The 14,651-nt window shown below is 34.0% G+C and overlaps 1 protein-coding gene across 1 annotated transcript in view; it reads right to left on the reverse strand.

Annotated features, from left to right (window-relative positions):
• ASCC3 (activating signal cointegrator 1 complex subunit 3) overlaps positions 1–14,651 on the reverse strand; it is a 250,236-nt gene that overhangs the window by 60,196 nt on the left and 175,389 nt on the right. The window contains exons 25-30 of the mRNA XM_041478050.1: positions 14,187–14,407; positions 12,726–12,811; positions 11,117–11,283; positions 10,833–10,978; positions 10,625–10,745; positions 8,444–8,586 (exon numbers count right to left, since the gene is read on the reverse strand). Of these exons, the coding sequence (XP_041333984.1) occupies positions 8,444–8,586; positions 10,625–10,745; positions 10,833–10,978; positions 11,117–11,283; positions 12,726–12,811; positions 14,187–14,407 (884 nt within the window). The remainder of the gene's footprint in view (positions 1–8,443; positions 8,587–10,624; positions 10,746–10,832; positions 10,979–11,116; positions 11,284–12,725; positions 12,812–14,186; positions 14,408–14,651) is intronic.

Below are 14,651 nucleotides of genomic sequence, written 5' to 3' on the forward strand. Positions count from 1 at the left end.
AAATTGCAAAGCATTAAAAAAGTCTATTGACTAACGGAACCACAACTGACGGCAGTAACAGGGAAACTAATTAAAACAAGAAATTGTTCAACTTTTGACAGATCAATCAATTTCATCTGTCAATAGAGTCTCCTAAACTTTATTTCCCCTCACAATGCAGTTGCCTGGATGCTCCTGAGAGCTTCCTGTACTATAAGACATGGAAGGTTTGTTGTATAAACTGATCTAGCACATATAAAAGAAAGGGGTGCTTACAAGAGTGAAAGGGTCCATGAAACACTCAAAACAAAGGGAGCAGAAACAAAAAAACCCAATGAATTGAGAAGTGAAGAGGGGATAAGTCCATTTGGGAAAGGGAAGCAAGAAGAGGGGTAGATAAGTTGAAGAGAGTAAAGAGATGAATGAAAGGAGGATATGTTAAAGGATAAAGTTTATCTATCTAGATACAATCACCAAACCTTTGATTTCTCTAGTCAACATGTAGACATGTGACTTCAGTGTAGACAACATGAATTATGACCCATCTTAGAGAGTTTTTCTTCTAAGACTAAAAAATATCTGGATAAAATGGGAACACATACACTATTTTCTCTACCATTATGACCATCGACATACAATACTAAAAATATTATCAAACCTATTAATGATTTCTTTTTTTACTGCAGGTTTATTAATTGGTACTAGTACTGCATAGGCTCCTTAAGCCTATGTACACACTTTAAGAAATAATAACTATATGTATATATTAAACAAGAAATTAGGATGAAAACACCAGAAAACAAAATTGGTAAATATGTGACAAAGAAAAAAATGCATTTAGATTTTAGTCAATTTCTGCATTCAAGAATTGACAAAAGATTGCTGAATTAGTTTTTCTTCTCCCCAGCAAAAATCAGCACCCTATGATAGTTATGTCTTTAACATAAGGGAACGAGCAAATTCCAAAGACATTAATTTCAGTATTCACATCAAAAGAACGTGATATTGGGAAAATAATGAATCTAAACCCCCTTTTCCTCTACAACAATACAGGGATCAAATTAGCTGATTGGGATTAGTCTATAGTGATTAGACTGCTCCTTCAGCACATGGGGTTTTACAATGGGAACCATTTCCAGTACACAACCTGAGCTAAACCTTTCTGCCATAGAGTTGCCAGCACAAAACATCCTAAATTCACACTGCTGGGAATTTATTCAAAGATGTTCTTCTTGCTTTTACAGTCAGTGGTGGTTATTTTTTTTCCCCTCTGACTTGTATTACAGCGGCAGCCTGTGGTGCTGTTAGTCATATACCTGCAAAGCAGTGTAATTTACCACAGGAAAACTAAAGAACCCTTAGCAGGAGCACTGGCACATGTACTGCTATCCTGTCATTTTAGCAGCAGGGAATCCTAATCATTTTTAGCTGACCCCTTACTTTCACATAAATCACTGTAATAAACATAACTGTTTTACCCATAGGCACAATCCAAGGCTTAAAATTCTCATGACAATTTATTTAAAAATGTAACTCCCTTATGTCAGTGTAGTGTAAGAATATTATAACTTTCTATTAAGAAATAATGGCACAATTAATAGATTCATTAACCAGAAACAGACACAGCACTGTGACTATAAAACAAATCTAACATTTCTGAATTGTTATGACTCAATTACTATTTATCTTTCTGAAAACAACTGTAATGTAGTTTTACAGAAGGATAAATGAAATCTATGTTATCTTAAGAACAGAAAAAAATATATTAAAATAATATAAGGAAATACACATTGTACTGGCATTAAAAAAACGCCTGTACAACACCAATGCAGGGAACTTAATGCCAGGAAGGGATTTTTCCCTGGACTCCTACACAAGCAGGGTCAGACGCATGCTGAAAGGTTTGGCTATCTTTCATAGCTTTTTTTTTTTTTTTTTTTTTATGAACAAAGGAAAATATCTCCTGAAAACCAATTTGGAAACCTGGTAGCACTGCGAAATATTTATTCTAAAAAATAAACTTTATTTCTACATTTTCTATTCTAATTTCTAAACAAACCAGATTTTTGTCAAAATACTAAGTAGTCGTTTTCTTTGTTCCTGCACATATGTAAACTGTTGAACCATTTACTTTAAGCTAATAGAACTTTTTTTTTTATATTTTAAATTTATTATACTTAAAAAGCTTTTGTAGAAAGATAGGATTCCATTTAAGCAGATACATTACCCTGTGCCTGAAATACATTCCAGTCAGAGTATAATTCAGCAAGTTGATGACAATGCTGGCTCCAAAAGAAAGGAGGAGACCAGATTGGACAAGAATGAGCTAACAGATTGTGCAGCCCAATTCTGTCCCTTTGAGTGTGATATATTGTTTCAAGATGCTAAAACCCCATACTTTCTCAAAGCATATCTGTTGTGCTGGTTTTCCCATTTTCACAGAATCCTCATTATTAGTACTCTCTACTCTTTTCAAAGCACGTCAGACTCAGACCATATGCCACTGAATAATGCTTATCAATTGTCTAAAATGCCCAACAGAAGAAAGATCTGCCAAACAAAAGAATCGTGAAAGTTATGAAGTCTTTTACAAAAATAATTACATATTTCACATCTGCTACAGATGTTAAGTGAAATAAAAACATCTCCTTGTTATAACTAAATGTTAATTTTTATGACACACTTTTGTGTCATAAAACCAACATCTTGTAGAAGGAAGTTGAACTTCTATAATGACTGAAACACTTAGAAATCATTCTTGGGTACCCTCCTGATCTTTAAAGGCAGGAAAAAAAAATCATCTTACAAAATTATTTTTGATGAAGAATTGGCTTATACTTCATTGCTATCCCACACAGAACAAGCTGCCTAAAAAAACTCAAATAATATTATTCAGGGAACATCTTAAAATGTGTTTTAAACAGTTGAGATATATTATTAAATCATATTTAATAATATATAATAATAAATTAAATAATAATAATACAATAAAACATTTAACACTAAAAGACACATTTAAAAGACAGCAATATGCCTGTTCATGACACAGACGAGATTCTTCTATTCCTGTTTTATAGCACAACATTACCTCAAAACATTAACATGGAGATAATAGGTTGTTTGATTTAAAGGTTAGAGAAGTAAAAGCCATCTTTTGTCTTTCCAACATTTTTTTAGCTTTTTTTTTTGTTGGTTTTGGGTTTTTTCTTTGTTTGTTTTTATTAACAATGCAAACTGACTATTGGTAGAATTTAATTCCCTTTCACACATACAGCCATGTGCATTTCCACACAGTGTACAAACACACATGTCCTAATCCATAAATGTTGCACACATGTTTATACACTCACATGTCTAAAATGGCAAAATCAGGATGGGTCTGATTCATTCTTTTGGAGTCAATGAATGTCCTTCATTCAAGGGCCCTTGAATTCTGTGGAAGAAAACTATTGCCTGATAGGGATGCTATTGAATACTACTGCAGGTATCTTTGTGCTAAAAGATATTAGTTATTTCTAGAGGTTTCATAATGAACAGTCTTAACAAGATGCAGATGGCCAAATGATGCACAAAGCAGAATGCAAAAACCATTGTGGTTAAAGTTAAAACTATGTACACTGGTACATTTCTTCTCCCTCCTTGCACTGTAAATATTAAAGAAAAATAAATCCAAGTATCTGGACAGGGAATAAATTTTTAAAGAAACTCCACCAAACAAATAAGAAAACACCCTGCTTGTCTGCTGGTGAGAACTGCATTCTAACTTCAAACAATAAACCATAAATACTACTTTTGTACTTTTGTTTTAGGTTAAAAACAAAAGGCTGTAAAAACATTAGAGAAAAATAAATAAACTGAAAACTTGATTCTAATAAATTATGTTGTAAAAAGATTGCAACATTTTCTGCCACCACAGATGTAGATGCAATTTCTGACAGAGAAGGACTTGTTCCTCTTTAGTCAGCTCCTAATGAAGAACAGTATAACTGATCTTACCCAAGCTGACCATCAGAAACTGGTGGCACTATCTGTCTCCAAAACGATAATCTGAGCTATTGTCCCTTTTAACAAGATAAGTAATGGCTCACAAGCTTGAACATGACAGTCCTGGCTGACAAGCCCAAATCAGAATTTTAGCTAGTAAGTGTATAATTAAAAATCCTCTAATGATTATACAAAAAACCCAGGGTAAGCATAACATTTTCTTTTTCCATGGGCATGTTGGCATCAAAGAACAAGAAAAAGAAATGAAGAACCACTCTATTTACAGTGCAGTCTCCTCTTTGAGATGCACTGCCCATTCACATTTCTGTCATGATGCACCTGTGCCTCAAAAGCATGACCAGCACAATCTTAACAGAGTGATGTCTAATGAAGAATCCTTGCTATTATTGCAGATGGCAAGGAAAACAGCTTCTGCTTCTTCAGTCTTTGCTGAAAAATAAACTCAGTCTCAGGGCACACTGTAAGACAGAAATTTTGGAAAGCATATGGACAATGCAACTTACAGAAAAATTAAAAAACATCTCTAAGCCTTAAAAGGAACTATTTTTTTTCCTAGAGACTGCCCACTCATACTCTGGATGAACTATAGCAGTGTTGCTTAAATCCTGAAGAATGTCTGCGTGTGCAGTTGGAAAATGTAAGGGTGAGCTTTAAAGCATCAGCTACAAATCCTGGTAAGTAGGGTATTTCAAACATCATTGGAGGATTCCTTGGTCAGACTAAAGTACATGTAATGCATCAGGTCTTTGAGGTGCCATTTCTTCACAAAAAAAAAAAACAACCAAAAACAAAAACCATGCACTGAGCCTGAAACTTAGTTGATAGAATCTATGGAACAAATTTAACTATTTTAGTGCAGCAACAGGTCCAGCAGAACTGCAAAACTGAACAGCACAAGAAACAGCAATTTTCATTTATACTGGCCAGTTTTATGAAGATTGACTGCTGTCTCAACTTTCTGAATACCTTTCAACTTTCTGAATAATTGGGTGTGAGCCAAAACCTACATATCAGACATGAAATTCAAGGAAAATGTCCAGGAAGAACTATTCCCAAAACCTAATGGAGCTGCCTATAACAAATATATTTTTCAGTAGATGCCTGTATAACAAAATTCCTTCTTGACTGTAATTCAGTTGCACCTGTTAGATAATGACTCCTTTGAGGGAAGGAACATCTTGCATGACTCCTCCATGATCCAGGCATGCTGTTATCTACTTTGGTGGCAACAGTTAAAGGGCTGTTTCTCTATGTCACTTCTACATACAAATGTTTTCCAGAAGGTTCATGCAAGTTCATGTCATTTGAAATATAACTGATTGATATGCTGCCTGAATTTGGTATTTGGAGCTGGGTGGCAAAAAATTGGAAGTGGATTTGCCTGTTATCTGAGAGTACTGTGAAAAGCAGCCTGGAAGTTTGTGAACAGAACCATTCATCACAAGCTTCAAACAAGAGCCTGGTTTACCACCACAGGGAGAAGCTCTACAGAGAAGATGAGTGAAGCTAACATGATGGCATAGCCGATAAACAAAGATCTAGTATTGGTAACAACACATTAACAGAGTCAGTACTGGTCTCTGCTGTATTCCAGTCTCTTCCCAACAAGGCCTGAATCTCTCAGATACCATCACAAGAAGAACAAATCAAAAACGCTTTTAAAGAGTATAAGAATCTGTCTCTACCTCAACATCAGTCCTTTAGAAGCTATTATGGATGGCATTGTTTTACAACATTTCAAAAAGCATTAAGAACTCTACTGGGAAGCTAACATAAACAGCAAACTTTTAGCCATAGTGTAGCAAACCCAATTACACCACTAAACAAAACTTATTAACGAGTTCTCAAAGGAATCTTATGCCAGCCAAAATTAATATTATACAAATAAGGCCAACTGAAGAAAAATGCCCATGGTCTGCTGTACAGCTTGCTAACTTTGTATACAACCATGAAAAATCTCTTCTATCTCAAAATACTTCGCAGTTAAGAATTACAACTATTTTGAAAATAAAGTAATTTATCTCTAAGTCCCCCTAAAGGAATAGTGGTTGGCAAAAAAAACCCCAAATGTGAAAAACTGACAGGAAAAAAAAAAAAGTTGTTTAAAAGCCAACAAAATTTAATTCTTCTGACTGGTCCATTATAATCCCATATGGATTTGAGAAACACTTGAAATTCTGGAAAAGGGTTTAAGACGTGGAATGCCTGCTAAAAAGTATTTGCTAGTTCTACTTTTCAAACTTAAAAGTTTTATAGTGGTCTGGAGAGAATTTTGTCTATTTCACATCTAATTCTGACTTTAATATTACTTGAGATTAATTTTTTAAATTAAACCCCCCTTAAATTATGATAAGTTTTTATTATTATTAGATTATTATCAAAGAATTGGGTAGGATATATCCTATGTATGTAGCACTACTAGAGCTTTGTCCTTTGCTTCAATGTCAAATGAAACTCAGCCTAATCATGCTCATTTAAAACACAAAACTACAAACTAGTCCCATAATTGCCCAAAGAAATGTCCACTTGAAATTGTGGGTACTTCAAACAGAATTGTGTTCTGCATAATAGTGGTAAGATATAACAACTTAGAACTTAATCCTCAGTCTTTTACATTTACGTAATCAGAACTGAGTAACTTGGTAGGTATCTCATGCTCCAAACATTCAGCTTATTAATTCAAATACAAATCATATGCAAATGTTATTAAACTAATAAATGCAAAGTCTGCTTGTCCTTGTTGGCTCCTATTTCAAAACCTTCAGAGGCTTATTCTGAAACATGAAATTCAAAGACTCCTAATAGAAAACCCTTTTCCAGCAAGTGAAGAAGCTTCAGTTATACTTCTTTTTTAGAATAGCAGTGGCTCCCAGGACTGCTATGGGGAAACTATTCATATTAATGCAAGTCATTCAGGGCAAGCTGCCCAGTGCATATTCTAATTGTAGGTGAGATTACTGCAGTGAACCAGCACAAGGTAGTAGAGTACTCTACTAAGTAATAATAACAAGTTGGATATGAAATGTTTCTATTAGGTTCAAGAAAACATTAAATAGAGGTTATACAACTAGAAAAGCACCATCAAGTTGAGATATGCTTTAGTAATAGTGGTTTATCAGCCAAGACAGCCATTTTCTATCTTAAAATCCATCCAAAAGAGAAAGAATAAAGATGTTATGCTTTATCTCTGGGAAATCCCATTTTATTTTTTGGGAAAGAGCAAACAAACACAAGTAGTATAATCTAGAAACATATATTTTTTAGTATATGATATTTATAATTGCATAATATTATATTAAAATTATCTATTTATATGATATATTTATAGTCATATTAATATTATATAGAAATATTAATACAGTATTCATATTGGATTTTATAATTACGATTCCTGCATTTTGCTGTGGTTTGACCCTAAATTGTCACAGAAATTCCTAATAGAAGATTTGCAATAATTAGAAAAAGCAAGTCTCCAAAATCTAGAAAATCTGAGTATCGATCAGAAAAACCTGTTTTGCAGCAATGCTATACTATGATCAGGACCATTAGTGCAGAGTAAAATAAATAATACTGCATTCAGAGCAGGTGCTGAACTGAGTGAATTAAATATAATCTGGAATACAGTTTGAAGAATACAGATAAAAGAGAATATTGAAAGGTTGCTTATTATTTAGCCATCATTCACGTTTTGCAGTAAACAAAAGAAGATTTAAAAAAAAGAAAATGTAATTAAAGATTATATTGCTTGAAAAAGAATAAAAAAATAAGCCTTTCTGCTAGCATTGTTTAACATCTAAGTGTTTGACTTTGCAATCTTTATATTAAAAAAAAAATTGGCAGAAGCTTTATTTACTTTTTTATATCATTGATTTATTTCATTGATATGCAAGACTCAGCCATTGCTAAATGATTGGTTCTGCAGTATATTTATCTATCTTGGAATATAGATGGATGCATGTATCTACATAGGTACATATATTCACACAGATATATGTGCAAATACATATACATAATGCATCTTATGAGAAGGATGACTTTTCTCTTAAAACACTGAAAGAGATTTGGTTTAGATTTCAGCTTAACATCTATAAGTCACAGATGTCTAGCTGTAAACTTTAGAGAGCACTAGCTCTCTTTCTTTTAGTCTTTGTCTTATCTTGGTATCAAAGACTTGCACCATGTGATATATGCTGTCTGGGACCATGGAACTAGCATTAATAAGATAAGCAGGAAAAAACAAAGATAAAAGAGTTTGTGTTCTGAAGTTCCGCTCTTGCACAGACGCTTCTATAGCCTTAATGCTGTCACTATTTTTAATACATAGGGAAATTTAGCATATGCACAACTTTTTCAACATCTACCCTCAAATGACTCTTTTGTTTCAGATGATTTTTTTTTTCCAAACAAACATCAATAAGGTAGAAGCAAAGCACAAATGAGGAAGGTAAAATGATTCTACCTCTCTTTCATCCATCTTCAGCCACTGTTTGGGATCATCCTCTGTGGCTAGGAAAGCTATGAGATCTAAGGCAGTAAGCCTTGTCTGACGTCTGGATGACACAAAAATAAGAACAGGCTTGGCTGGAGAGTGACTCCGAATTGCTGTTGAGCAAAAGAGAATTTGAGAATTAGACCCCTTAATGACAAAAATGAGAGTTTCTCTTTGCAATCCCATGACAGCTGACAGACTTCCCTGCAGAGGACACTGACGTACGTCTACTGAGCCTTTATTCTGCTGGATGGATTCAACTGAGGTGAGAATACACCACCTCTGAACCAAAGGCCATAAAACTACACTTGAGTCCCAATTTCCCTTCAGCTACTTCAGTGAACACTGTGAGCTAATTAAGAGAACTAGTTATGAAAAGAACCCCAACAAAACAGAAAAAAATCTAGGCAAGCTTCCTAGACTTCAAGCTTGTGAATTTCTCTATCTCAGCCTAATAAGTATGTTAATGTTTTTTCTACACTGTTGGAGTACATTGCCAGTGTACTCAGTGCCAGTGTACTCATTGCCAGTACTCAGTGCCATGAAGGTCTAAATTTGCTTTCTGCCTGATGCAGAGCTTGAACTGCGTAAACCCATGTCAGCCCACAGAGGATCACTTCAACCTACCAATATCAGAAAAGGTAAAAAATAGCAGAAAGTGACTTTTCAATAGCTGCTGTGAAAGTGGGCATTACAGTACAGGAGAACTTGGTTTCTGTGCCAACTAACTTGTCCAATATATTTAAACCAATTACGATATATTTAAACCAATTAGTGTTTACAGCTTTTTTAAATAGCATTTTCTTGCTCAGCCCATCTTTGAAAAGTTTCAGGTTGCAGGGAAATTTTTATGGTCTCAGGAATAAGTATTGCCATGAAAACGCTAAAATAACCTTGACTGTATCATGTCAAACAAGTAGAGAACAGAGCACACAATAAATCATATTTATACATATTTTCTAACATCAACAAGCACTAGAAGTATAAACAGGTGTACCTAGAATTTCAAATACTCTCTCTAAACCACTTATAAATCCGTTTGTGTGTTTTCTCATGTAATTCTCATTCAAGCAATTAAATTTATATATTGTTAATTTCTGAAAACTATTTCATACTGCCCACCAGCACATATTATTCCTCAGTTCATGAACACTACTCAGCATGTGCTCCTGCATACACACACGCAATGCAGTTGTGAAATTACTGAAATAGGATAATTCATGTGTATTTATATCTTACAACTATATATGCCAATATATCTAAATATTTTAAAAGACCAACATCTAATGGATTTTTGTTGCTCTAGGAACAGGTGTAGCAGAACAGTCCAAGACAGATTTATTGTTCATTAGTGTTTTTGTACAATGCTCTTGTGGAGGTGTAAATAATCCGAGCTGTCAAGACTGGTCTCTAGTCCACAATCAATACTTTGCTTCTGTCATAAGGCTAATTAAAGCAGCTAAAAAGTCCCCTCACAAATGTCACCTCACAGTCAACAGCAGTTCACACCACAAAATTTATTTTGGAGGTTATTTTTAATTGATCTAATAAATATTCCTTATGTAACCAAAACAAAACATGTTCAAATAAAATACAAGAGAGCTTTTCTTAAATCTATACTGCTTGCCAGCTTGGTTAAGAATAAAAAATTGGAAACAGAAGCATATCTGGATGCACTACAAATTTTGAATTTTATGGTTATTGCTTTGAAACTAGAATTATAGGAGGTTAGCCTGACTTGCAACTTCTGTTCACAATTTTTTAAATGCTAACATGCAGTGGTCCATATGAAAATACCCCAGCAGATTAATAATATGAATGATTTTATTGCTTTCTAAATTTCCAATATTTTTACACGAATATTTCTTTCTGGTGTCAAACACTAAGAGAAAACACATTTTATTTCCCCTTCACTAACACTAATTTTATTCTTCTGTTCTAAATACACTACATTCCTCTGTTACTTGTTGCATTTGCAGCACACTTTATGTTTCAGACAAATAGCTTCGGGCCATTAGCAGAGCAGATTCTCCCAGTACATGCCAAGAGTACATACACTAACACATGTTGCAAATGTGCTGCAAATGAACTGTGTAAAGTCCCTTTTTCTTTTAGAGAAAGAAGGAAAAGGTCTAGGAGCTGGCTGCTTACCCTGAAAAGCAGGTTTGTTCATGCTGGCCATGCGAGGACAGTAATGCTGGCCAGGGAAGCCCTGGATGTGCACCTCCAGAGGCACCGGGCGCACCGATGGCCGGAAGTTGAACAGACCCATCTACAAGAGAAGATTTTTTTCAAGTTTAACCTCGAATTATCTTACCAATTGCTATTTTGTTTTCCTGCATGAAAACTTTTTTCATACCTGATTAATATTTAGCCAGTCAGCAAGGTCTCTGGCATTTGCTAAAGCAGTGGATAAACCAACCACTCTTACTGGCTTCTCAGTGTGAGATGAGATAAAGTTTGTTCGAGACACAATGACTTCCAATACTGGGCCTCTCTCATCCCCTAGTAAATGAAAAGTAAATGGAAAAACAGAGAAAAAGGAAAGGTTCAGATGTCAAGAAGTATATTCACACCATAAGTACCAGCACAGTTCTTCAAATTTAGCAGTGATTCTGATCAAAAGCAGTGAAACATGCTCACCTAGAAGATGGATCTCATCTATGATGAGAATGGCAACTTTTTGAACATAGCTTCTGTTCTGCCAGCTTCTGCTGACACCATCCCACTTCTCTGGGGTAGTAACAATTAGGTCAGCTTGGGCAATAGCTCTCATATCAGGAGTCACATCTCCTGTCAATTCCACAACCCTGTAATCAAGAAGGACAGTGGCTTGGCTTTACAAAGCTTTACAACATCTTAAATGTTAAAATATCTACACCTTAACTTAAATTCTTAAAAGAGGAAAGAAACAAAATTAAGCAAAGCAATTTTCCTTCTTGTCAAATACATTTAATAGGATTTTCAAAATTGTTTTAAGTAAATAAACTTTGTTTTCCTAGGAAATACTGTATAAATATCAAATACCATTCCTTTGCAAAACCATATAGAAAGAAGAGGAAGAATATGAGTCCCAACCAACAGTTAGTTCTTCAAAATGAAGATAACATAATACTGGTATGATGTAATGTGAGCCATAACATCCTGTCACAGACAGGATGAAAGCTTTCATGGAGGCTACCAAGTTGCTGCCTGCTGTTCTGCATAGATCTCTGGTTTGAATAATGAGGCTAAACTGCAGTGTGTATTGCATTTGTTGGTGCAGGTCCATTAAGACTGGTGCAGAGATTAGCCTCAGATTACATTTTGAAGAAGATTAGCAGATTTTTTCCAATTGTTTGCAGCATTTGTGATGACCCATGATTTTAGATGGATCCATTATAATGGGTTTTAGACATTTCAATGACACATTCTAAATCCAGCTGAACATCAAACAAAAATTCCTAAAAGTAATGTGTATATTCTGTTAAAGATTATAGTCACAAGTAATAGTAAATTTAAAAAAAGAAATAGTACCATAAAATATTTTATCTCATTTTTGTCATAACAACAGGAATATTACCGATAATTTCATGGACACAGAGCAGCATCTCTTTCTCTTGTGGTGTGCTTTGAGCTTAACTTAGGAAAAAGACTATATTTGCAGAAGGTGAAGGCCCTAAATAATGCATCCTGTGCATAAAAATTTTAATTCAGGACACTATAATTTTGGAAAGCATCAACATGACTGATATACCTTACAGATCATAAAGTAATGGCTGAACTCCAACACCTGGGAAGATCAGCAAGAAATTAATGTTACCAAGGAATACAATTATATTAATTTATATATGAAGGACATAGTGTGACTACTGTTATACAGTTCATGCAAGTCCTGTATATTCCTTACAGCTGAGGTTTCTAAGGAGAGCTTAGTTTGACTTACATTTTCAATTTCTAAGGATACTGTAGAGTGAGATCTGAGCTTTGTATTTTTTATACTGACGAGGGAGGAGAACTAAAATAGCTGGGTATCAAAGTATATCCCTTTTTCAGTTCTGATTTTGATCTATCACTTTTGATCTATCATTTTTGATCTCAGTTTTTATTTATCAGTGACTATTGACAGAACTTTTCAAGTACTAGAAATTTGAAGGACAGTATAAAACCAAAACCCTTTTTGAAATACTCATAAGTATTTTGAGATTTTACTCATACTAGATGAGCTGCTCTTTGGCTTCTCATTTCTCTGATTGGATAAGGAGAAACATACTTTTTACCAAGCTTTTCTTCAATCCTGACTTTCCAGTCCTCAATCCTCTCACGGACGAGTGCTTTTAAGGGTGCAATATACACTGCCTGCAAAAGAAAAGGCACAAAAGTTGAAGTAAAACAAGACACCTTTATCTGTGAGATTTGAACATACTTATAATCTATGAAATAAATAAGGTCTGAGTTCCTGAAATGACGTACAACAGAATTATATTTAAAATAGACATAATGTCTGAAAATAATGTTTTTTTTTCCTTGAGCAATTAAGAATATTCAGATAAAGAATAATTTCTTAGAACCGAAGTATTTATCACACCTTTTAAAATCCAAAACCCACTTATGTAAATAATGGTTTTTGTTGCCATGACTATAAAATCTGCACGTTAATATTCTGGAACAGAAATAATCTGAATTTCTGGCAAGAAATCTTACCTGATTTCTAGTTCTGTCATTAAATTAATAAAAATTATGTCAATAAATGAATAAAAAATACCAATTAAGTAAAAAAGCTGATTATCTTAAGCAAAATGTCACAATATTTTTCTCAAAGAAGCCTGCGGTGCAGAGGTGAATATGCTTACATGTACAAAACATATTTACTTATAGATTTATGGTTAAAAATTCTAAAGCTCTTGAACAATGAAGAAACTGCTACACAAAGAGTTCTTATACATTCTTTGAAATATATAGCCAGGCTTCCAGCTTTATTAAAACCTAAAAGATGCATTCCTTTGAGAACTGGCTATTTTTTATGTCTCACAAATAAATTGAAAGTGTATGAGTGACTTGTTTGCCTCACTTGGACTAAGAAATGACATGGACTTATTTAAATTCAAAGATGATTAAGTAATTTATGTATAGAGTTTCTGTTAATAGAAAGGTTATATATTTTTTTTTAAATCTCCCAGTCAGATGCAAAGATTTTTGGAAGACTTTAAAGCTAAAATGTGGTTAACTAAGACAATATGGCTAAGTTGAGAAGCAGATATATATTTACTTTGAAAACAAAACTCCAAAAGGTGAGTTGTTCAGCTTTTTAGGGAATCTAAAACACAGGGGGGAGCTGGAACAGAAAATTGACTTGTATTAATTAATTGCAACTTATTTGTTTAAATAATAGAGAGACTAGGCTAGTTATATTCACATGGAAGGGAACTAATACCTATAAAACACTGCCACTGCTAGTAGAAGGAGGTTAAAGCAGGAAATGCTGTTAAGTAAGGAAGAAAAGGAAATCCAGCATGCCTGTATGTCATTTTTGTAGATTTAACTCTAGCTGTCAACTGATTAAAATAAATAGTTAAAATAAAAGCATAATGTACATAATGTACTACCATTTTTTATCCACACACACATAAATTGGAGAAAGTAAAATTCAGTTCCCCATAAGCTTCTTCTAGATTCTTTTATTACTGAAAAAATGTTCATAACAAAATTATTCTAGTAAACCTATTTTACAAACCTTTGATGTGGGATACTTGCTAAAAACTCTGAAGATGGCTAATTCAGCTGCAACCGTTTTTCCAGAACCTGTAGGAGCTCCAAGAAGAACATTGCAGTCTGTGTGATAGAGGGTATGGAATATCTGTGTCTGAATAGGGTTGAAGTGTGTGAATTTGTACAGGACTTCATATTCAGGATGTCCCAAGGCTGTGATAGGCAAAGGCTGAAGATCCAGGAGCTCTAAAACCACAAAATAATAGTAAGTGGATAACAAGAGATGCCATGACATGACATAGCTTGTTATGAAGATAACTATATTAACCAGTAATTTAGTGAAAAAGAGTTTACATTGAAAAATGTTTTACTTAGTATCTCATATGACAGAGAGTACACATTTGGGTAATTGCTCACTTTGATGAAGAAAAAAAAAAGTTGTTTTATAGCTCTGAAATATTTCTGCTAGTAATTTCTAAAGTACTCTGAT

The sequence above is a fragment of the Pyrgilauda ruficollis genome, unplaced genomic scaffold (assembly GCF_017590135.1).
Source record: "Pyrgilauda ruficollis isolate IOZ18807 unplaced genomic scaffold, ASM1759013v1 scaffold43, whole genome shotgun sequence".
Lineage (NCBI taxonomy): Eukaryota > Metazoa > Chordata > Aves > Passeriformes > Passeridae > Pyrgilauda > Pyrgilauda ruficollis.